This window comes from Malaclemys terrapin, chromosome 11 (assembly GCF_027887155.1).
Source record: "Malaclemys terrapin pileata isolate rMalTer1 chromosome 11, rMalTer1.hap1, whole genome shotgun sequence".
Lineage (NCBI taxonomy): Eukaryota > Metazoa > Chordata > Testudines > Emydidae > Malaclemys > Malaclemys terrapin.
This window is the reverse complement of record NC_071515.1, coordinates 53,061,704-53,086,928: the sequence shown is the minus strand read 5'-3', so window position 1 is coordinate 53,086,928 and position 25,225 is coordinate 53,061,704. Positions and strand designations below refer to the sequence as shown.

General features: G+C 39.1%; 1 protein-coding gene across 19 annotated transcripts in view; it reads right to left on the bottom strand.

Annotated features, from left to right (window-relative positions):
- The window catches only part of NEB (nebulin), a 202,644-nt gene that overhangs the window by 133,908 nt on the left and 43,511 nt on the right, over positions 1-25,225 (bottom strand). For all 19 annotated transcript variants that reach the window (XM_054044614.1, XM_054044625.1, XM_054044624.1 and 16 more), the window contains 18 exons: positions 24,579-24,890; positions 23,394-23,600; positions 22,587-22,691; positions 22,315-22,422; positions 21,485-21,796; positions 19,857-20,063; positions 18,166-18,270; positions 17,026-17,133; positions 15,186-15,497; positions 14,834-15,040; positions 14,052-14,156; positions 7,100-7,207; positions 5,660-5,971; positions 5,228-5,431; positions 4,542-4,646; positions 3,428-3,535; positions 2,345-2,656; positions 825-1,028 (listed from right to left, as the gene is read on the bottom strand). In XM_054044614.1, the coding sequence (XP_053900589.1) occupies positions 825-1,028; positions 2,345-2,656; positions 3,428-3,535; positions 4,542-4,646; positions 5,228-5,431; positions 5,660-5,971; positions 7,100-7,207; positions 14,052-14,156; positions 14,834-15,040; positions 15,186-15,497; positions 17,026-17,133; positions 18,166-18,270; positions 19,857-20,063; positions 21,485-21,796; positions 22,315-22,422; positions 22,587-22,691; positions 23,394-23,600; positions 24,579-24,890 (3,441 nt within the window). The remainder of the gene's footprint in view (positions 1-824; positions 1,029-2,344; positions 2,657-3,427; positions 3,536-4,541; positions 4,647-5,227; positions 5,432-5,659; positions 5,972-7,099; positions 7,208-14,051; positions 14,157-14,833; positions 15,041-15,185; positions 15,498-17,025; positions 17,134-18,165; positions 18,271-19,856; positions 20,064-21,484; positions 21,797-22,314; positions 22,423-22,586; positions 22,692-23,393; positions 23,601-24,578; positions 24,891-25,225) is intronic.

Sequence of the window (25,225 nt, the reverse complement as noted above, 5' to 3'; positions counted from 1 at the left end):
ACAATGACAGTTCAGCTTCAATTATTTAATACTTCATGATTAACTGACAAATAACCTGTTAGGTATTTTGGAATTATGATTAAGTCTTTCGCCACTTGTGAAGTAACTCCCTGCTCTCCATGTGTCTGTATATAATGCCTGCATCTGTAGCTTTCACTCTATGCATCCGAAGAAGTGAGGTTTTTACTCACGAAAGCTTATGCCCAAATAAATCTGTTAGTCTTTAAGGTGCCACCAGACTCTTTGTTGTCTTTTAAATATGGCAATTCACTGTAAACTCTGCCAATAGGTCAGAGAGATTGGAAGTAAGGGTATGGATACTATGTTTTGAGAAGATAAAGAAATGCAAATTAGCACAGATCTATTGAATCTTGAAACTTTCTAGGTAATAATTCACCTGACATTTATATGAATATCTTTGCTAGGTATAGCTGGCCAATTGTCTGTACAATCATGATAAATAATCGCTCCCCTCCTTGAAAAGGAAATATACAGCTTAGCTCTTTACATTAATTATTTTGTAACAACATAAAATAACGTGAAAACATAAAGCTAATCTCTTATTAAACCACTTTTTCATGTTTCTGATCTTAAACATAAGCAACTATTAAATATATTTTTTAAAATATACCTGAACTATGTGCTAGAAACTCAAAATACAAAACAAAAGTGGTCAGTTATAATGGAAATAAATCCCTGGCATTCAATGAAATGGCTATAGTATTGTAATGTAAACTTCCTTAGTTTCTTTTAAGAAAAAACACTTTAGCATCCAGAAAAACTATACTGTTTTAATTCTAATGGCAAATAAATAGAAAACTCACCTGGTTCATAATTTCAGAATTGTGCTTTGCCAGAACCATTGGTAGAGAATCAAGCAGGCTATTAAATTTGATCGTGTCTGGGTGTTGCCGATAGGTATGGTCACTCAGGATGTGGGTTGCTCTCTTATTCTTCTCGTCATCCAGAGAGCCAATTGGGGACCAGCCAATGCCTTTCATCCACTGAAGATCTGATTTATATAAAATCTGAAATTATAGAGGAAGACAAGAAAGTTCATTATTTTATTTATTTAGACAACATGAACATTTTTCTTCAATGCAAAGCAGCACCAATTAAAGAGATTCTCACTGTTTAATCAATATCATATGATAACAGAGGTTATCACCTCACAGCCCTCTGACAGGGCTAGTTCAACACTGATGGTATATCTGTGCTGCAGTGTAAGCCCAGGGTTCAAACTCAGGCTCAAACCCCCCCCCCCACCCGCCCACCGTCTGGTCTAAATATAAATTGCACTAAACCAGGACTCGGACCCCGGTCCCAGGACCCCAAAGAAGTGGAGGTTCCAAGCCTGAGTCAAGCCTGGACCCACAGTTCAATCCCTATTGCTTTGCAATGTAGACTTGTGCTCTGGGAGTCCACCAAAAGTATCCCTCAATCCCAAGGACCAACTTTCTTTGTTCTCAGGACAGTCAACTTTGGTGGACAGTCAAGTTTTCCCACAGCACACCACAAACAAAGGGTTGGAGAGCATGTTTTTGGAGGGCATTGGGAAGTCTTAGATATGAGTGGCTGTACTAGGGCCTCCACACCACAGCATAGACACTAGAACACCAGGTTGGCACCCAGGGTTCAAAAATTCCTAATCTGGGGATACAAATGATTGTAAATTCCCAAGCCCTAAATCAAGAAACCCAGGGTCTGCTAACTCGAGCTGTACAACTCTGGGCTTACGTTACAATGTAGACATGCCCAAACAGTCTCTGAAACCAAGGGTGATTCTGCCTATACTAGTTACTCCACAGAAATCTTACTCCACCTGCTGGAAATTCTGTTTCTGTCAGGATGGAGATTCATCTACAACTATAATGGAGATTACCTATACATTCAATGTGCATTTCAGGAATTACAGCCATCTCTTCATCTGGCAAATGTCACAGATGAGGATGCACTTCCCAGCTCCTTTAGCTCTTGACATGTCACTTATACAGCCAAAATAGTAATTATTTAAAGACATGAAATTCAGATTGTCTTGCCCTCACTCTGCTCCAATCCACTGTTCAAATCCACTGCAACAAACTTAACTCCAAATTGCTCAAGAGGAGATCAGTACTTAGTAAGGATACAAAAAGTAGGCTGCCTGCTGCTAATTACTAACCTGTAGAAGAGTTCACTTCTATTGTCACTGGTCTGAAAATACCCACCAATCCAGTATGTAAAGGTCTTTGCAGGACAAAAGAGTCCAGAAATGTAGCCATTAAATATATTTTTTGACATTGGAGCAAAAATATATTCAATAAAACACTTCCATTTTCACAAAGCTGGTAAAAATAGGACTTACATCACTCTGAAGATCATAAGTTTTCCTGGCATGTACAACATTGTTCTGGTCGGGCAGACATGTCCATTTGTGCAGAGGATGCCTATAATCAATTTCACTGACTAGTTCCTGACATTTCTTGGCCAGCACGACTCCCAGCATGTCCACTGGGCTATTATACTTGGTCTTCCATTTCTCAAAATCTTTCTTATACTCCCTGTCACTCTGGATCTTGGCTACATGCATAGACCACACCATCTTCGGATCATCTTGTATGTTGCGGGCTCCCACATGGTGGCCAAGCTGTTTGCGATACCCTTCTTTGTATTTGTACTGTTGGAAAGAAAGAAAGAACAAATTATGCTTTTTCAGATTCAACCTAGAAATGCTACCTTTGTAAAAACTGTTGGTGAAACTACTTAGTTATTATAACATACTAAGAACCTAATCTTATGAGGTGATGATTGATTCCTATAAATAGCTGAGCATCCTTAATCCCACTGTAGTAGAAGATATAGCTCTTATAATTTCATAGGATGGGGTTCACAGCTTTTGCAAACCCTTCCTCATCTACGTAGTCCCAATTTATGTGACGAATTCCACTGGACTTCGTGTACTTCATTGGGAATATTCACATACAGGTTTGTGGGATCCAGGTTATACTTAGCAAATAACAGTCCATGTAATGGTTAATTCCAGGTTTGATATGAAATATTAAATCTGAATTCAAACTCTATTTCAGTGAGTGACATATTCATCTTCAAACAATTACATGCAACTCCATAGCACAGTCTAAGTCACTGATGGACGATGTCAATTTTCAAATGAAATAAAATGTCAATGTCATCCACAAAATTTCAATCATAAACTGGGTTTAAGTGATCTATATAGTAGCAGACTGAAAAAAACAAACACAGTGTATTGTTGGGTGACTAGCTTTGCATTGAAGCATCCAGTGTATGCCTTCTTTTCTTTTTTGAAAGACAGAAAGACCTTATCTCACTGACACCAGTAGAAAGACTCCCATTGATTTCAATCAGCACTGATTCAGCCCCATAGTGCTTAACCACACTGTCTGTTATTTTAGTTTAGTAAGACTCTTACTTCACTTGCAATGTCTCTGGATGCCTTTGCTGACTTGAGTGATATGGCATCACGAGGAAGTTCATAGCCTTTCTTCTTCAGTTCTTCATATCCTAACTTGTAGAGTTTCTGTTGAGATAAGTTTGCAATAATGATTGCAAGCACACTTTGCAGAAAAGTATTCCAATGTTGATGTTTGGAGAGAAAGGAAATGCTATGTATTTTACACATAGTTCAAGAACTGAATTCCAATTTTTTACATTGTGCAGAGAACAAGGGTGGATTTATCAAATGGAGTTGGTTACTACTAATTTTCGATTGCCAATGCATGCTAGCCGAGCTATCGTGTTTTTACATTAAAAAGCACATTTTTAGGACTCTGAGATGGCTTTCTTGGTGCTAGAAATTAGTCAAAAGTCTTGCGTGATATTCTTGCTACAGAATATTTTCTACCACCAAACTAAGGGTGGAAATTATTGCATAACTGCAGTAGATTGACTGGGGAGAGGTAAATAAAAGTTTTTGGTTGCAACTCATTTGCAACCAATACTGTCATTTACTTTATATATGTAATCTGATTAATAAACATTGCTCCAGACCACAATGGCATGGACTTCTGAGAAGGTCAACAATGCATATTTTCTGACTCCCCATGTGTCTGTTTTCAACCTATCATGACCTCTCCTCTTGAATACTAGTGATAAATCTTTTTGGCATTTCTTTCTTATGTTCCATGACAAAGGAGAATTTGACAAAAAATGGTGCTCTAGAATTCTAAAAATTCAACTCACTACAATTAGACATTATCCCACACAGGTTGCTAGACTAATTACATTTTATTGGAGCGGTATCTAAGATGTTGATTTGAGCATAAGGATGAAATGGACATATCTAAAGTTAGCAACCTCCTACTGCATGCTTTGTTGGGATTTTTCTTGTAATCTAATAACTGCCATATTGGCTCCCTCCACATAACAAGTTTACCAGAAAAAGACCATGGGTATGTTAAAGTTGTAAGAATTCAAAAGTTCCAGAATAAATTCTGAAGGACTTTACTGCAATTTAGACTGAATTCATGAAGTGAATTTTCAAATCATAAGCTCGAACATCCAGTGTAGTATGGAGTCAAACTTACATCACTTGTATTGATTAAGTTTGCTTTAGCTAAAAGGATTTCAGGAGTGTCAGGCATGATGTGAACGTGAGTCTTGTCCTTGTCCCATGCTTCTCTGTAAAGTCTCTAGAAGGAGAAACAAACAAGAACAGTGTGTCTAATAGAATCTTTATATAAATAGCAGATTTCATTCAGCTTCACCTTATGTCTAACAGCAATACAAAAACATGTCACGCAAGAATCAAGAGTGGAAGATATAAATGGTACTGGATGGATAGTTGAAGAAAATAATGCATGAATCACTTAGAGTTCTATTTAAATACAATTGTTTGCATCCCTTTTGTATGTGGAAGGCCAAAGAGTCATCATTATAGCAGTCCCATATATAGCATAAGGTTAAATATGGGTAAAGATATTATTTATGATCAACATTGAATAAGTTCTGTAGATAAGCCACGATAATCTCCTGAATCACATTTGGGACTTCTTGACAGCTGAATTCAAGATGCCAAATGGACCAAAAATCACAGACATCTGACATTTTGCTAAACAGACAACTATGACCAACAATTTGAAAATTTATTTTTTAAAGTCATATTAGTCACTGTTAACTCAAATTATATTAATTTTAGCATTATATAAGAGGTTGAAATAAATTACAAGTTAATTTATCTGTTCAATTAAATGTTCAGCCTTCAGAAACTTACATCACTCCTATTTTTGGCATTAGACTTTGCCAAAACTACGTCCATGGCATCAGCGATACTTGTGAATTTAACAGTGTCTGGTGGCTGGCGGTATTTCTTCTCACTCAGGATTTCTGAAGCTTTCTTGTTCTTTTCTGCCTCCAAAGAGCCAGAGGGGATCCATCCCAGGCCTTTAAGCCACTGAAGATCTGACTTATATAAATTCTGTTAAGGAACCAAACAAATCAGGGAAAGTCATTCGCTTGTCTGCATCAATGAACTACGTTAAAAGATTAACTGGCAATTAATAGAGCTTGTTTAGCTATGATCTGTATTGCTGGAACTACAAGAGGAAATGTCATTTCTGCTCTACAGGGACACCAGATTCTCTTCAATAATGAACATATCTTTCATAAATATAAAAGAAATATATCAAGTAAAAAGGAAACTTACATCACTCTGTAGTTCATATACTTTCTTAGCTTGGATGATGCTAGTCTGGTCTGGCAAACTTGTCCACTGGTGTAGGATCCGTCTGTAGTCTACATCACTAACCAACGACTGGCATTTCTTAGCCAGTAGGATGCCCAACATATCCACAGGCATGTTAAACTTGGTCTTCCACTTCTCAAAATCTTTCTTGTACTCCCTCTCACTCTGCATCTTGGCTACATTCATAGACAACACAAGTTTGGGATCATCCTGTAGGTTGCGGAATCCAATGTGATGTCCCAGCTGCTTGCGGTAACCTTCTTTATACTTGTACTAAAATCATAAAGATTGTGGTACTCAAATTAAGGCAAGAATGAGAAAATGGGGAAATAACAGCTTATCAGATACATTCACTAGCATGCCATGTATGCTGGCAATTAGACTCACAAGCAAACTTGAACTTCTTGCTCTCTTGGATGCTAGAAGCTGAGCAGATCATTATGGTTTCACACTTAGGGGTCTAATATTCCCTTGATGTATGTGCATAACTTTGCTTGATGTTAGTGTTCTCGGAATGCCTTTGCTGCCGAAGGAATTGAGCCTTTGGACTCCGTAGGAAGAGCAGGCTGCACATCTCTCAGAATGTCTCCTCCACTGCACGAATTACCAACTAACTACAATCTGAAGAGACCGCTTCCTCTTACTCCCAGGCAGAGACATAATCCAGTGTCTCAAGGGATAAAAGTCAACATTAGAAAATGTAGGGTCCTGACTATCAAGAACATTTCCCTAAAAATTAGCAAACACCTGTCCTTATACACAGGCACTGCCCTGAGGTTGGGATGTGGAGCAGTGCTGGGCATGTGTCTGCCCTGAGACCTGTTCTACAGCTGCATGGTAGATTGACTCAGGGCGGTGGGAGGAGTTAGTGGGTCAAAATTTGCTGCTGCTCTAAAAACAGAGGAGGTAGCTCTGGGTAGTACAGGCTGCTCCCATGCCACATAGAAGCAGACGGCAAGCTTGGGGTCATGGTGCAATGATGTGAGAGCAATCTCTCTCCTACTCTCTTGTCAATGCTAAGAGAGTCTGTCCCACTGATTACACAGGGAGGAAAAAGAACAGGAGTACTTGTGGCACCTTAGAGACTAACAAATTTATTTCAGCATAAGCTTTCGTGGGCTACAGCCCACTTCTTCAGATGCATAGAGTGAGCTGTAGCCCATGAAAGCTTATGCTGAAATAAATTTGTTAGTCTCTAAGGTGCCACAAGTACTCCTGTTCTTTTTGCGGATACAGACTAACATGGCTGCTACTTTGAAACAGAGAGGAAAAGCTCTCTTAACGCTCTATCCCTTCCAGCACACCTTCGTAGCACAGGGATGGACCTGGCCCAATGAGGTTTATTAGACTGTGTCTGAGTGCGTAAAATTCATCACAGATCGAATTGAAAATGTCACTTACATCACTTGCAATGTCCCTCGAAGCTTTGGCTGCTTTCACTGAAATGGCTTCAGGTGTGAGGTCGTAGCCTTTCTTTAACATTTCTTCCCAACCATGTTTGTACAGTTTCTAAAATTGAAAAAACAGATAGTTTTTTCCAAAACTCCCCTTGCATCTTTGTAAAAACAACACAAATAGAACACATGTGTTTTAATATGCTGGCCCATTGCATAAACATGGAATCCAAGTCCGGAGTACTACGCTCCATTTTAACTCAGCACTTACTCAGGCAAAAGTTTTGCCTGAGAAAAGTGTGTGTGAAAATTGAGGGCCAGGTTGTGGCTGAGCCCTGCATGGATGCAAAAAGTGAGAGCACAAAGAATCCCATTCAGGGAGCAGGCTGCTCTTTGTTCATTACCCTTTCCCTACGAGCAGAGCAGGCCAGATATGCAGGACAGCATACACTGCGCCCTGTGTGTGCTGGGGAGCATTTGGAAACATTGTTTTACTATAGTTACTGATACTTTCACTGCGGCAATGTGATCTGCACTGTCTAATGCAAGGCTGTGGCTACAATAGACCCTCGGGTAAGAACTTCAAGATTTGACACTTTAGGGGCAGTATTAGGGATTGTGTCTTTAACACATTATAGGTTTTTTTCCACAAGTGCTTACTAGATTACAAATAATCTGTTTGCAATGCTTGTTCTGACATAAGGAATAATTAATATTTAGGGATGAATTCATTCCCTTTGTCACTCCACCAAAGCAAATGGCATTACAGCAGGAAAGAATTTGATCCCCATCTATCATACCAGGTTAAAAATCAGAGTTCAGTTAGTACTTTCTTTGTGAGGCTAGCAACACTGGATGCACCCTGAGAATGAAACAGTCCAAAAGCAAGGATGAGACACCCCAAATATCCTTTGTTCAGTTTAGTTTTGATTATTTATGCTAATGCTTCATAACACACAAGTATGTTCTATATTGTTGAATAATTTGTAAAAACTAACAGGGCCAACATTCTCAGCTGATGTCCACTGTCATGTGGAGCTCCATCTCAGAGAACACATGCCGATTTGCACCAGCTGAGGATCAGGTCCAAGAAGCCTTAGTAATGTGAGACTTGGTTCTCTATTTTGCATACTTCTATAGTCCCTAGTGCCATAATGCCTCAAAATCTTTAATGTATTTATCTTCACAACACCCCTGTAAGATAGGAAAGTGCTATTATCCCCATTTTACATAGAGGGAAATGAGGTGGACAGGCTAATTCATATGTCCAAAACCACAAAGAAAGTCCGTGGTGAGGCAGAGATTTGAACCCAGGCTTCCCAACTTCTAGTCTAATGCCCTGAACACCAGCTCAACCTTCCTCACTCACTAATACTTTGCTGGAAAGTTTGGCCACTGGAGTGGAACTGAAGGAACTACTAATATTGGGTATGGATTTGCAAATTTCCTATTAATAAGGATGTACTGTAGCTCTAAAAAATGCAATCCAGTTGAACTATGCACATGTAGTTTAAAAACTTGGCACTTGGAGTTAATAGACCTGCCTCTAACTATCCACGGAAAGCAAAAACTAAGTAGTTTACGAAAAATCTCTACCACAGACTGTCACTCCTATATTTAGAAGGAAAATTAAGAAAGACAGTCAGAAAGAAAGGTGAAAATGACTGTAAATGCTTCATATTCTATGTGCCTGTTATATTTGGACTCAGCAGAGAAGGAGAGAGACAGACACAAAGGGAGCTGATAGAACACAGCTGTCTGCTATGGAGACTTTATTATTCTGGCAGTAAAACTGAAACCAACACTAAGGTGAGGCTTTGCACTGGGAATGCTAAACATTAAAAGAGGCAGACCATCTCATTCTCCACCCTACTTTAAAAAACTTCCCAAATTTATATACATCATCATTTACATGGCTATCATGAAACACTATATAACCTAAATAGTGCGGGTGGACTACCACAGACTCTCAAATTGCAAGGGATTATTCTGCCCTGGAATAACAACTCACTAGCTAAACAATATATACATTCAGGCATACAACTGGTTTTCGCACTCTCTGGAATAATATGGTGACAATGATGTGGCCAAAACAGTTCGGGGTAAGGAATCAACTGGATCTGGTACCAAAGTTTCTTCCACCAAACTGTTGACATTAGGAGTTGTAATGGAAGGACGTTTGAAAGGAGGAACAGAAAGTCCTACTGGAACATCTCCCAACTCCAGTACTTGTCAAGACTGCAACTGATCCATATGTCATTTCCATAAAATACCACCAGTTCTACCACACACAAAACAAGTCCTGTGCATTTTACAAGTTCACCAGGTACCCGTTTCACTCCACAACTGTAATTGCGAGTCTACACTGAGTCTCCTACTTGAAAAAAAAAGATGATGATGAGTCTCACATCATTAATCAATTTGCATAGAATGGGATTTGGCTACAGAGGAGGCAACATCAGGATGTAGCAGGTCCCAACAGGTACACAAAGATCACTTCAAGAGAAGAGTTGCAGATGACTCCTGGGTAGTAACACGTGTTGTGTTCCTGTAGACAAGCAAGAAATTATCCAGTTTCTGCTGACGACTCAAAATAGACTTGTTAGTTCTTAAGCAGGCCTCACATGACTGTAAAAGCATTCTGCAAGTCCATTTGTAGCAGGATGGTATGGAGCAGAACATATATGTGCTGAATTCCATTTGACGCTAGGAACCTCTGAAATTCTTCAGAGCAAAATTGAAGTCTGTTGTCACTCACCAACACTTCTAGTAAGCCAAATTGGCTAAACATCCAGAGATGTCCAATGGGTTTGGTAGCTGTAGTAGAAATCATTCTAAAATCTCTGGCCACTTTGAATACACACTGATTACGACTAAAGGTCTGGCAAAGTCCATGCAAATGTGTGTCCAAGGAGTCTGAGGCCCCAACCAAAGGTGTAAATGAGCTGGGCCAGGATCATGCTGAATTTACTGACACATACTATAGCACTTCTCTTTCCTCTCAATGTCTTTGTCATCAAACAGGACTCCAGCCTATGGCCTTCACTCACACAATGCCAAAACAACCATCACAAAAACCAGAGAGTGAAATTCCGGATTCCGAATTCCGGAATGATCACTCTTATTCTGCATAAGATGCAATTGTGATTCAGATATAAAACACACTGATGTGACGTAAACTGGGGATTCTTATGATCTAACACTGTACCTTGTAATACCATTCTCTTCACAAGAGAAAGCACATCATCCTTAGCGGTTTTTATGTTGATGTCAGTGCTAGTGACGGGTAACCTCTCCATCAAATTGAGATAAAACATTTCATCTGACATTTCTTTGGGCTAATGGGAGCTTGGGCATGGTAGCCCATCAGCATTGCCATGTTGAGTCCCTTTACAGAACTGAATAGTATAGGAATGAGCTGAAAGTAGCAATGACCACCATTGCATCCGAGCAGCAATTAATGATGGAATTCCAGGTTTAGGTGCAAAAATTGAAAGTGACAGGAGATGATCCATCAGCAAGGTAAAATATCTACCATACAGATAGATATGGAACTTCCAAATTCTGAAGATAATGCTTAGAGCTTCTTGCTCTATTTGTACATAATTCTTCTCAAGCATAGTAAGCATTCGTGAAGCAAAGGCAATTGTTTTCTCCATGCCATCAGGAAAAATATGGGGAAAGAGCTCATACACTCAGATGGTGAAGCATTACAAGCCAATTGCAATAGTAGTGAGGCATCAAAGTGAATAAGAACTTTGGCTGATGTCAAGTTTCTTAGCTTCCTTAAACACACACACACACACACACACACACACACACACACACACACACAGAGTCTACTTCCATTTTTTCTTTGCTTGTAACACTTCATGTAAAGGTGCCAATACTGTCACCAGATTAGGCAGATTAGTAGTTAAGCAGCCCTAAGAATGAATGTAACTGACACATTCTCTGGAATGGTGCGTGAAGAACCACCTTCTCTTTCTCTGGTGATTCCTTAAGCCTGTGGTATCAATTGCATGTGCAAGGTATTCAACTGAAGATTTGAAAACTCACATTTGTCTTGACATACTCTCAGTCCATGGCCTTCCAAACACTGCAAGACAACATCCAAATTTTGAAGATGGATCCTTTCCTCTGGATCCTTTCATGTAACAAGGATGTCATCCAAGTAGCACTGAACTTTGTTCAGTCCCTTCAGAATCTCATCCATAGCTTTCTGGGACAGGACAAGTGCCTATGTGATACTGAAAGGCAACCTGTTACAACAAAATAAGCCTTTTTGCATGTTGATTGTGAGATATTTGTGAGATGTGGGATCAATCTCTATTTGTAGGTATGCATTGAGCAAATCCAATTTACTGAAACACAGTTCTTCACTAAGAGTAGCAAACAAATCTTCAATACGAGTTAGTGGATTACTGGTCTAAACATGAAACTGGATTCAGCATCACAAACGCCACAAATCTGGAAATGAGCCATCCTTCTTGATTACTTGTATGATGGGTGTAGCCAACTCACCATGTGAAATCTGTGATAAGACTCCAGTGTTCACTAAATGGTCCATATCAGCTTCTACTAGAGGCTTCAGAGTAGAAGGCACAACTCTGGGCTTGCAATATTTTGGCTGTCTATCAGACTTAATAATGAGCTTCACTGACACATTGCTTATCTGTCCAAGTTCTTGTTCAAAGACTTTGGAGTGTCTGTCCAGTATTTCTTGAAGACTTTGAGGTGCTTTCATGGTCACCATGATCTCAGTCCAATTCTCCTTAAGCGTCTCAAGCCAAGATCTGCCAAATAATGGTGATAACTTTCCTTTGATTACATACAAGAGTAAAACAACTGATTGTCCATCTAGTTGAACAGGCACCCGGAATATCCCTTCTGTTACTAACTTTTCTCCAAAATAATACTTCAAAATCATGGAGGTTTCTTCCAGAGGCGCTTGTGACAATATCTGGTGATAGGTAGATGCAGAAATCAGTGAGATGGCAGCTCCAGTATCAAGTTCCATTCTTGCAGGAAAACCTTCAATCAAGGGAGTAACCAAGATGCCATTTTTTACTCCAACTTCTGATAACATGTGTAGGGCTAGGTCTTGATCAGTGTCACTAGAACTCTTTTCTTTATCCACATCATGAATTTCCGACTTCGGTTCTTTCTGAAGTTCAATCTTTATAGATGTCTTCTTAGATCGATGGTTACTCTGGATTGCTAGTCATTGAACTGTGCAACAGGCCATGGCAATTTGTCCTTTCTTCTGGCACTTCCTGCAGGTAACCTGGCATGTCCAGCAATCCTTCTCAGCATGCGTAGTTTGTGCACAATGGCCACATGGAAATTTCTTATGTTCCCATGGTCCTTTGTCTCGCCAATGCAGGATGTGATCATCTTGGTTCACATTAAAGTTCAGAGAATCCTTCTCTGCAGTTTCCATGACAATAGCTACTTCAACAGCCATCTTGAAGGTAAGCACTGACCCAGACACTAACTTTTTCTGGACCTCGTCATTACATAATCCAGAGACAAACTGGTTACACAGGGCATCAAACTGACAATACTCTAACAACTTCCTTAGAGCAGCAACAAACTGTGCTCCCAATTCTCCACTTTCCTGATGTCACTGATGGAACTGGTATTATTCCGCTATCATCAACGGGATAGGAGAAAAGTGTTCCTGCATTGCTGCAGTAATTGCAGCATATGTGGAAGTTCCAGGCACAGTTGGACACAACAGGTCATGCAGCAGTCTATATGACTTTGGACCCATCACTGTCAGTAAGTCTGAAACCATTTGTCTATCTGGAATGGTGTTGCAAGCAATAAATGCTCAAAACATTCAAGGTACATTCATGATTTGTGGTTTTCATCAGACTCATCAACATTGCCCAGAAAAGTTGCCATTTTACTCTGCTCTGCTGTTGCACTTCATGCCTCCTGGACATCATCTCTGCCACAGTGAAATTCCCCCTTTTTTAAACTGTGCACTATCTGCCCTTGATTTCCCTTTGCTGGCTGTGTGCTTATACTGTAGAATGCAGAATTCTTCCTTTCAGCTCCCCTGCTGGCTGAAGACTCTCAGTGAAGGCTAAAGCTATCTCACATGCTGCCTTCTTCCAGTAGTCAGCCAAGATGGCTGCTTACATTCCCCTCACTGTTCTGTTTGGACAGCTCCAGCAGTAACTGCGACCCAGATCCTTTGTTCTATCTTTATTTGCCTACTTTCCTCTCTCTAGCTAGCTGGCTCACACTGTCCCAGCAGCAAAAAGCAGCAGTCTGTCACCTGGTGTCTAGAGGTGAACTTTCCCCCTTTTATACATATTATTATCTGCTATTTCTTCTCTTCAGGCAGTGGGAACAGAGGCTATTCGTTAAATATAAATTCCTCATTGCCAGTATGTTATATTTGAACCCAGCAGAGAGGGAGACAGACAAACAGACACCAAGGGAGCTGATGGAAACACAGCTGTTTGCTGTGGCGTCTTCATTGTGCTGGCACCAAAACTGAAATCAACATGAAGGTGAATTTTTGCACAGAGGAGTGCTCAAAATTTAAAGCGACAGGACATCACAGTGCCCAGTGGGTCCATGATGATTGGTTGAGAAACCTGCACATAGTGGGTCTGGAATTTTATAACAAGGAATTTGTAACCTACTCTGACTGAGGCCATGAAGGACCCTGTACATCTCTGTGGGAGGTATAAAGAATGCACTAAGCCTTTTTCTGAGTTCACCTTGCTGAACAGGGCTAATATTTATGTTTAGCAAGAGTTTAGGATTAAATTTTCAGAAGCTCCTAAGTGACATAGGAGTTGAAGTCCCATCTATTTTTCATTTCCCTCTAGTTCATAACAAATATTTACTCTTAAATAACAGGACACCTTTCACTGAGGAAAACAGAACTAATATATTCAAAAATGAACTACAGTCTAAAGTATTTTAAAACTCTTTACCTGACTGTAATTTGCCATGTTCTGTCTGGCCTGTAGAATATCAGGTGTATCTGGCATCACATGAAGCTGAAGTTTATCCTTCTCCCAAGCTTGAGTGTACATATGCTACAGGGAAAAAAAAAAAAAAAAAAAAAAGAGTACCAGATATGCTAATATGAATGATAGATAGATCTCTCTGTGTGTGCTTTGTTTATGGACAGAGAGAGAGAGAGAGAGAGAGAGAGAGAGAGAGAGTTGCTGATTGTATTTATTTTTACTGACTTAATCCATGATTCAAGTGAATTAGGATCCTATCTTGCTCCCACTGAGGTCAATTCATCAGGCCCTTAATGAGCATTTCTAGCAATGACTATCAGTCTGTTCCACAGTCATTTGTTTAAAGCCAGTGTTTCTCCTTAGTAAAGAGGGCAGGAAGAGACCTGTACTGACTAGACTTCTGAATGCTGTTATGGAAGCTTATAGTTCCCCTCCCACACCCCAGAATTAGAAATTAACATTTATATCATGCCAATGAGAATAAATGAGACTGTACAAGTAACAATGGCATGATCTAACCCTGAGAAAAATGGGAGAAGAAACTATTTAGCCAGTAATTGGGTGCTTGAATCTGGTAAAAGAAATCTGTAAATGGTTGGTTCTCTCACACCTTAAAAAGAAATTAATTATCCTGGCAAAGCAAGTTTGCCAGGGAAGCATGTGTTTTAAGCAATGTTGGAGAAAGGCAGTGATACTGAATTACACAGTGATAGTTTACATACACAATTTTCACTGTATCCACTCACCTGATTCATCACATCTGCATTGTGTTTTGCTAGTACCATGTCCATGGAGTCACTCTGTTTTGTGAAGGGGAAAAGGCTTGGGTGCTGGCGGTAATTCCTGTCACTTGCAATTTCTGTGGCTTTCTTAGATTTCTCCACGTCCAGAGAACCAGCAGGGCTCCAACCAAGTCCTTTGTACCATTCATTGTAGTCCTCTTTGTACTTATTCTGTAAAACAGAAGACAAAAAGGAAAAACACATTTTACAAACTTCAGCAACTGAAAAATTCTCTTGTTGAAAAAAAAAATCTTCATACACAACTGAAAAAGTAGTATAGGCAGTGGCCAAATCAGAACAAAAAACAGTAACTTACATTACTCTGAATCCGATTCATGTTTCTGGTCAGTTCCACATTAACTGCATCTGGTAGGAGGATATATTTGTGCAGCAGGTGTTTGTAGTTAGTGTTGGTTATATTACCTTGTGCCTCCTTCGCTGCCCTGATACTTAATGTATCAGCAGGTGTATGGTAACTGGTCTTGCTGGTCTCATAGGCTTTCCTGTACTCACGACCAGACTGCATCTTAGCCACTTGCATAAAATGGACTAGTTTGGGATCATCCTGGAGGCTGCGGAAGCCTACAAGTTTCCCCTTATCCATTTCATAACCTAATTTGTATTTGTACTGTGAAGAAAACAGAACAAAAGGCCTTAAAACCACCTTGCCTATAACAAATCAAATTGAGAAAACAATTAAGCAACCTTTCCTCTGAGAAAAATCCATGTCCATTAGAAATACGCTATTTAAAAATCACTGTGGCAAACACAGCACCAGTAGCTCTTTCTACTTAACCTGATGCTAACCCTTGAAAAAACTCAGGGGTCCTACCTCTTTGAGCTTTATGAGGGACATTTTTAAAAGAATTGTCCTAAAAATCTTTTTCATGAAAAGGAAAGTTTCTTCATAATGCCATGCTCCTTGCAGTGCCTCATGTAGCCTCTGAGAGCAGCTGTTATTGAATCTCACTGTCATGGCATCACATACTTTGAGAAGATTGAGAGACTGATAAGAAATTAAGGAAGGCCCAATTTGCAGGAGGCATCCCTTTGAAAAATGTTTGGATTTTATTTTACTAACACTTTGAGCTCAGGTCTGGAGTTTGGCCCAAGTTTGAAGATCAAATGACCTCTGTGGTTATGTTTAGTTCTAAGACTGAACAATTGTTTTTAAACTTAGAAGCTGCTTCCCACAGTTTCTGAGTTTTGTTTTCTTAATAACAGTGTAATGGATTAAAACCTTAAACCCGAACTAAGTCCATACTCAAGCAACACTCCCATTGGCCTAAATCCTGGTTGGCAGAGTGCACAGACCCACTATTTGGCTCTGATCTGCACTACTGAGCTCCTTGGAGAGGGCTTGGGAGGGAGGAAACCTTCTCCCAGGCTATGAAGCAGCTGCAGATCCACTCTGCAGTGTCTATTGTAACTCTGAGGCTGCTGTGGGGAAGATCTTGAGGATCAACACAGCATCAGCTCCTTCAGCCTTCCCCTTCCATAGGCTAGTTTTGTCCTTGCTACACCCAAAGCCTGAACACTGGTATTCAGGGAACCTCAGTGTGGACCCTGAGTTCTGTTCTCCCATCCCACCTTTGCACAGTGAAACTCTGTACTGGTTTTCTCTGCAGGATTTGCCCCCCTGACTTCAGTGCAAATGTCACCTAAACAGAGACAAGCTGAGTAATCAGGTCCTACCATTGCAGTATTAGCAGCAAACATAATTTATTACAAAGTGCCCTTTGTTCCATTCAAATATTGGTGAGGTTAACATCTGAACTCCATAATGCAGCAATTAAGGAGTAACACGTATATATCTAAACTAAAGCATACAGCTACTATATATATATATATATATATATATATATATATATAAGTGCTCCAGCAAAGTCACTTTGACAAACGACTCGTACTATACAGGTAAAATTGGTTTTCTAAATGAGCGCCATTCTAGAATGGCTCCTTATGTATCTCCCTATCTTCCTAATGAAGTAATTGCTCTTTGATCACTGTGAGCCAATATAATGTCACAAAAGCTATACTTATTAAACACATTTATAAACAATATCGAAAATAAAAGCATCCAAAATGGAATCAAGTCGATAAATGAATGCTTCATAATATTTGACAATAGATAGTTTCCTCTTTTAAAAACTCACATCACTAGCAATGTCTCTGGAAGCTTTGGCAGCTTTAATGGAGATAGCATCAGCTCTGAGGTCATACCCTTTCCTTTTAGACTCTTCCAAGGAATGCTTGTACATTTTCTGTAAATTGAAAAAAAAAAGAGAGAATATTCCTTTTTTAAAATGCACTAATGCATATTAAAAACAGAATAAACTATGCCATATATGTGATCATTTGAAACAAGAACTTTTCAGTAGCACTGCTCTGTCCTCATATATTTAACACTCATACAAGTGTCTTAAGGCATTCAGGCACACCACGGGGCAATATTTCAAAATTAAGCACAAAATATTTGCATCTCTAACTATCTGATTTGCACCTGCAGCTAGGTAACTAGAAGGGCAAAAGACCCTGATTTGTTTCTTCAAGTGCAAAAATATTGGTGAAAATTTAGAAGGCACAAATTGTATCCATAAGGAAGGGGCCACCATTTCAAAAATGCAATAAAAAAATATCTACTTTTGGGTACATTATTTATTTATTTAGATTACCATACTGCCTGGGAGCCCCAGTAATGAACCAGGATCCCCTTGTGCCAGATGCTGTGCAAACACAGAACAAACAGACGGCCCTTGCCCAAAAAGCTTACAATCGAAGTATAAAGCAAGAGACAACAGATGGATACAGCATTGCAAGATGGTATCTATACATGCCATTCCTCATTTTACATGTGCAGATTTTAGCAGTGAAATTTAGATATCAGAAGTTGAAACTGGCCCATGTTGTGTATTACATACAGCAGAGGCACACTAATTTGCATGAAAAATGGAGACTGTTGTGGATTATGGACTAAATTTTATAAATTAGGGAGGAAAAACAACAAATAAAAAACTCAAAGATACCCAAACTATTATTTTAACAATTACAAATCCCGTTTTAATTATTTATGTTAATATTTTCATAATGTACCCATAAATATTCTGCAGTATATTTTGTTTTTTACTGTGGCAACTCATTACAGTTTCTGCTATGAAATCTTTGCTGAGTGCAAATTACTATGGATTAGTGAAGGGTAAATAAATGAGATTCTACAGTACTGTCATTTTAATTATTCCTAATACTAGATAACTGAAAGATAGTGCCAACTAATCAGTCTGAGTAGCAGTACTTACGTCACTTATGTTATATGCATTTGCTTTTGCCAAAGCAATCTCTGGAATATCTGGCATGATGTGAACTTTTGTCTTGTCTGCTTCCCATGCTTGTGTGTACAGGTGCTGGAAGGGCGAATAAAAAAAGATGTCAACAAAGAAATAAAATATAGCACATTATTATCACAGTTATTTTTTTATAAGGGCCAAATAGGTCCCCAGATTGCATGTACATCACAGTGTATGAATCCAAGGACAGAACTTGGCCTTTAATTTAAAATATTACTTCTTTTTAATTATTTTGAAAATGCAGCTGTCTAGTTACTTTCTCTCTGCAGGATAAAGCAAAACATGGGAAATTTGAGTCTGAGGGCACGTCTTCACTACCCGCCGGGGTAGCAATCGATCTATTGGGGATCAACTTATCGCGTCTAGTGAAGATGCGATAAAATCGATCCCCGATGGCTCTGCCGTCGATTCCGGAAATCCACCGCGGCAAGAGGCAGAAGCGGAGTCGACAGCAGCGCAGCAGCGGTCGACTTGCCGCTGTCCTCACAGCCAGGTAAGTCGACCTAAAATACGCAACTTCAGCTCCGCTATTCACGTAGCTGAAGTTGCGTATCTTAGGTCGATCCCCCCCGTAGTGTAGACCTAGCCTTAAGGTTTCCTAACACTACAGGATTATAAACTCTCCTGTGTGATGGGACCTGACAAAGTTTGCTGACATGCTAAAAAAATGCCCCAAACACACCTGATGCTCTTCTCACTTACAACATTGTGAATCAAGAATAATTCCATTAGAGTCAATGGAGTTATACTGGGATATAAGTGAAGAGAAGAATCAGTCCCATAGTACATACCTGCTTGACGGTTACTAACCATACCTAGTGCATCTAGGAAGGATTAACTTCCTAAATGTGTTCAAACATATCTAGTGACAGAATCTAGCAGAATCCTCGGGTTCTGTACCCAGAGAAAGAACTATTCAGTATTATGCAATAGCTCTGCACGCAGCTCATTGCTGTCAGCTGTCTGCCTTCAGGAGGCAGGCTGACTTGGCTGTCTAGCTTAAGAGTAATGGCAGGATCTCAGTAGTAGGTAGATAAGAGCTCATCTTAGGGAACTGGGCTTAAGAGCCTGTGTGATGGCCTAAAACACTGGTGGATCCAGGATCCATTTAATTTTGTCGCTGTTACAGTGCATTCTAGTACTGAGCTGATTTCTATTAAATGGATGATGGCAGCTCAGTGGGCGAATCAGCAATGAAAAGTTAAAGTGTAACTACAAAGTACATTCATATTACACAGTGGCTTCTGATCACAGTAACATAATTCAGGTAAAATATTCAGAACTGTCAAAGTGACTCAGGAGCCTAAGTCTCATTTTCAAAACTGATGTAGGTACTTTTGGAACTGGGACTTGGGCTCCTAAGACATTTTGGCGCTTTTGAAAATTTGACTTGTCCTCTTGCAGTGAGCATGGTTTGCTAACAAAAAGGAATCCTCAGATCTGCTCCCTTCTGAATTTCTTAGTATATTGTGGCCAGCTTTTTCCTTGGTTGTGTCAAGGCCTGTGGGGATAAAGTTAATGAGAATCCAACATATTCATCTGTGGCCAGAACTGATCATTTCAAAAAGAAATGCTCACACGACTCTCCAATTTGTCTTTTATCACTGCATGCATAACTGAATTGTGACAAAATATTTTCATACTTTGTCCATGATTTTAGCATTATTTGTAGCTAGAACCATGTTCATAGAGTCCATCAGACTGGAATACTTCAGTTTGTCTGGGTGCTGGCGATATTTCTTCTCACTTATAATTTCCATAGCTTTCTTATTCTTCTCAGCTTCCAGAGAGCCTACTGGCATCCATCCCACACCCTTCATGAATTCATCATAGTCAGCTTTGTATTGATTCTGTAAGGAGAAGGAAATAAATCAGCCTGATGCATGAAAAATTCTGAGTCCGCTTCTACTTGTTTAATAAGTTTAGTGTTTCTTTGAGTTTTTGAACATATGTACATTTAAATGAATACAATGGAATCATTTTTGTGTATCCAAAGTTTACATCCTTTTACAGCAGTTCTGTGTGTTTTATTAAGGCCCATTCTTGCATTCTATTGGAATTATTATTATTTATGAAGGGTACTGCCACAACAGTCTAATTTAACCATAAATTCATTTATTAAATCCAAACGCCAAATGGTATTTATACAATTGCCCTAAACTTGCCTAAAAGCTTAACTAATAAGCAATTTACTACATCCAAACAGTAACAAAACATTTATAAGCATTTGATCAAGATACTTACAAACGGGCTAAAGCAAAGGATGTTCAGATTCATATGGTCAACTTCAGCTTGGTCAGGCAGATATTAGCAATGTACTCTTTAAGAGTTTACTTTTTTATACCCTTTTAACAAGCAAGTGATGTCATTGCCAATTATCAGACCTTAGCTAAGGTCAGATGAAGGCATTTTTTTCATACAGCCAATTGTTTACTGCACACGAAACCCAATAACCATGTTTTATTTCTATTACTTTAGCCCAATCCTTGAATAAGATAACACTGGTCGTTTGAAGGGTCACTACAAGTTTAACACAACAACTAATTTTCCTTATGGTTTCATTCTTTTTTATTCCATGCTTTGGGCCTCTTGTTCACATTAATATCCCAACTCAAATTGAAACCATAGTTCGCCCAGATCTAATGTGGGCCTATATTCCTACACATTCCATATACAATTCCAATCCCAATTACTTCTGTGAAGCTACAGCATACACAAATGGGGCTGCAGGATCAGCCCCTCTCAATGAAAGGAACTAGATTGTGTCTTTAGGCAAAGCCTTGAGAAACAGTGTGTAAGCTCCATCACCTCGGAAGTATCCCTAAGTAACACTATACATTGGAAACATCCTTCTGAGACACAATAGGGCCCAACTTTGGTTCCCCTAATTATGAAAGGATAATTTCTTGGAAAATATCTGATGATTCTGTTAGTGAAGCTTTCCTTGGCTTGGGCTGCACACAAGTATTACTCCTTGAGTCAAATGGGACCTGTAAGCTATAAACACATGTGACAAGCATATAAACAAAGTGGGCAAACTTGCCATCTGATTCCATCTAAATTCTTTATAAACTAGTTTAGTTTAATATTTCAGATTATTCTAAGAAATACAATGTGCATATTACTGATGGAATGCTCTTTTATACTTGCTACATGTTGATATACAATTGCACTAGTTCATCTATAAAACTCTAGGATTTAAGCTATGGTATTTATTCATAAACTAAATATCACTTAATTGGTAACACAAAGGTTGTAGTCTTTCACTTACGTCGCTCCGTATCTGCATCATGTTTTTGGCTAATTCAAGATTCATAGCATCAGGCAAAACATTGTAATGGTGGAGCAGATGCTTGTAGTTTGTATTGGTAGCCACTTCCTGTGCTTTCTTGGCTGCCACTACACTGAACATATCAGCTGGGGTGTGGAATCTCGTCTTTGACTTCTCATATTCCTCTTTGTATTCACGCTCAGACTGCATCTTAGCCACCTTCATGAAGTGCACCAGCTTGGGATCATCTTCAAGGCTACGGAACCCAATATGCTTTCCTCTTGCCTGTTCATAGGCTAGTTTGTATTTGTACTGCAAGCAGAAAATAAACATATCAGGGTAAATTCAATACAGAAGAATGCATTATTAAGTATGCATTTTTTTAAAAAAAGGTATAAAACATTTGGTTTGCTCTATCACAGAGGGCTCAACCCTGCAAAATTTTGAACACCACAACCCTGATCCACCAAAGCTCTTAAGCATATGTTTAAGCATATAAGTAACCCATTGAATTCATGGGGCTACGGTGCTCAGCACTTTGCAGGATCAAGCCAAGAATGATCAAGGGGTACAGAATATGCAGAGGATCCACTGGAGGCTTGTGAAATAAATATTCAGAACAAGAACTGTTCCAAGATTTACCACACCAAGCATGTCATTCAAACCTAGATTGTCCAGGAGGCTTCAAAAACCAGTTGTGAAGTAGATATCCTCTAGGGTTGGAATCAGCCCAAATTTGACTTGTTTTATACATGAAGTAGCCTGAATTCCTCTTAGTTTACACCCCTTTCATAATTTTACCTGAGTGCAAATCTAAAAATAGAACTTACATCACTTGCGATGTCTCTGGAGGCCTTGGCTGCCCTTATTGGGATAGCATCTGACTGCATGTCGTAACCCTTCTTCTTCTCTTCCTCCCAGCCAGCCCTGTATAATTTCTAATCCAAAACATAAAAGGGAACAAAGTTTTTGTTATGAAGGTGGAAATGTTAATAGCCCTGCATCGGTATTTAAATATTTTAAAATGAGAACTAAAAGGGCACCACTTTAGGAGTGCATTTTTAACTGACACTGAATGTCCTGCTTGATTATGACAGCTTACATCACTCATGGTGAGCTGGTTCACCCTCGATTGCAGAATTTCTGGAGTGTCCGGCATAACATGAATGCTTGTCTTCTCTTTGTTCCATTTATCAGTGTAGAGCCTCTGCAATTCCAAAGTGATATTTAATATCAAAAAAGACATTGCAATTCATTATAAAACAAGAGATTCTTTTCATTTGACTCATGTGTGCTAAATAAGACTCTGCAGCACAAAACTTCATAAGTATTACAAATAACCTATACAAAAAACTATCTATAGCGCAGTGACAATTTCCCTCATCTTTCTTTTGTACTTTCTATGATAAATTATGCAAACTATATTATCATAAGCAACAGACTGTAACTGCAGATTTTCAATGTACATATTGTTTTTCCCTATTCTGTGCGCTCAGGTACACATTCCATGACCCACTGGTTGTGTCCCAAACGCTTTGGATGAGCTTCAGAGAAGAATCCTCATTTCAGGGAGTGCTTATCCAAACTAAATCAGAATTCCAAAGTTTTTGCAGTTCACTCATTACTAATAGTATTTCCCACACACACAAAGAATGACAATTCTGTACATATGGGGAGGATACACAATAAAATCCAAACAGAACATAGAGCTATAATCTTGCTCTTAATGTAAATTGCAGCACACCTTTAACTATGGTGTTTCCATAATGTCTGAGGCCCCCGTCCTACAAAGTGATGCATCCCGGCAAACCGATGCACCTATATGGAACCCCAGTGACTTCAGTGCGCTTTACGTTGCAGGACTGAGGCATTGATATAGAAACCCAGGTTCCTCTGAGCAAACTCTCACCTTATTCATGGTCTGCGCATTCTGTTTAGCTAGCACCTGCTCCATTGCATCAGTTGTAATGGAATATTTTAGCTTGTCTGGGTGCTGGCGATATTTCTGTTCACTGAGAATCTCTGTAGCCTTCTTGACCTTCTCCACATCCAAAGACTGAATTGGCATCCAACCAACTCCTCTTAGCCAGTTATTGAAGTCTGTTTTGTAAAGACTCTTTTTACAAAATAAACAGAGAAGTTAAAGGGGGTAAGAGCAATCAGAATTTCCACACACAAAAAGAAATTAAGCCTTTGAATTTTTCCTGGTCATTGTTGAAAGAAAAATATGAGCAAAATTGATCAGTGCTCACTTGTGGTTTTCAAAGATATAGGATGCAATTAAAGATCATTCAAAATATAGGGCTAAATTCTTCTCTATGATTCATGTTCAGAACTCCCATTGGAAGCTAAATGCACCCATTCGAGGGGAAAATTTGATGGATAAAGTAGGAAAACTGAGAGGAAGCATAATCATTTTTTTTAGAATAAATGTCTTATTGACACTCTTAATTAATTTACTCTCAACAATTCTCTCTCTTCAGCAATTTCTTCTTTAGGGCCTGATAGACAACATTTTCATCAGCTTTAATGGACTTCAGGACCTGCCCTAAAACAGTATGAGGATGTGAAGAATAAAGCTATTGTATGTATTTTATGGGGGAGAAATGGAGATGAGGCACAAAATGTAAAGGATCCTTCAACAAAATAGATCCTTCCAGTGATCTATTTATGAAATCCTTAGAAGATACTGGGGAGTGAGGGGGAAGGGAGGAAACAAAAAATTGGACTCTAAGCTACACAGAGATATTATATATAGGTATATATAGATAAAACTTAGATGCTACCACAATACAAATAATAAACAGTAATATCACAATACAATTAGAAAGTAATAACACCAACCACAGAAATGTACTTATGATCAGAAAATATGTTCCTTGGCGGGGAAGTAATTTAATGTTTGGAGCTAGAGTTTGTTTGTTCAGGGAGTATCCTGGAATCCACTATATATAATCACTATAACTCTTTGGAAAACTTAGTGCCCCCAAACGAACACCTGTTTGTTCCATCCTGCCTTAATCTGCCACTGGCTATTAATTAGCCTCAACTCTTTTGGCAAAATAGTATAACCAAGTAAAGTTAAGTTACATACATCACTCTGAATCTGCATCATATGTTTTGGTAGTTGCACATTCATCGCATCCGGCAAGAGCGTATAGTTGTGTAGTAGCTGTTTGTAGTTGGTATTTGTAACTGCTTCCTGGGCTTTCTTAGCAGCTGTCACACTGAACATATCTAGGGGTGTATGATACTTTGTCTTGCTGCTCTCATAACCCTTCTTGTACTCGCGTTCTGACTGCATTTTGGCCACATTCATGTAGTGAACCAGTTTAGGATCATCCTGCAGGCTACGGAATCCAACGTGTTTGCCTTTTTCTTTCTCATATGATTCTTTATACTTGTACTAGAGAAAAAGGAAAACAAAACCTTATCACCTTTGGAAAAGGTAGACATGTTTATGATTGGTTTAACACTTTGAAATTCAATACAGTTATAATTACAGCTCATAACATACATCTTGAAATCATTTTGCAGACATTAACTGATTAATTAGGTTTGGGGAAGAGAGTTGCTGGCTTTCAGTCCTCGGCCTTTCCAAGCTATACCTATCACATAGATATAGACAGCACAGCTGGGAGAAATGTTTCCGCCAAAACTTTTCAGAGAAAAGCAGATTCAGTGACACTAAAACATTGGCAAAACCTACATGAATTTGCAAAAACTGTTTGTGTCAAACCT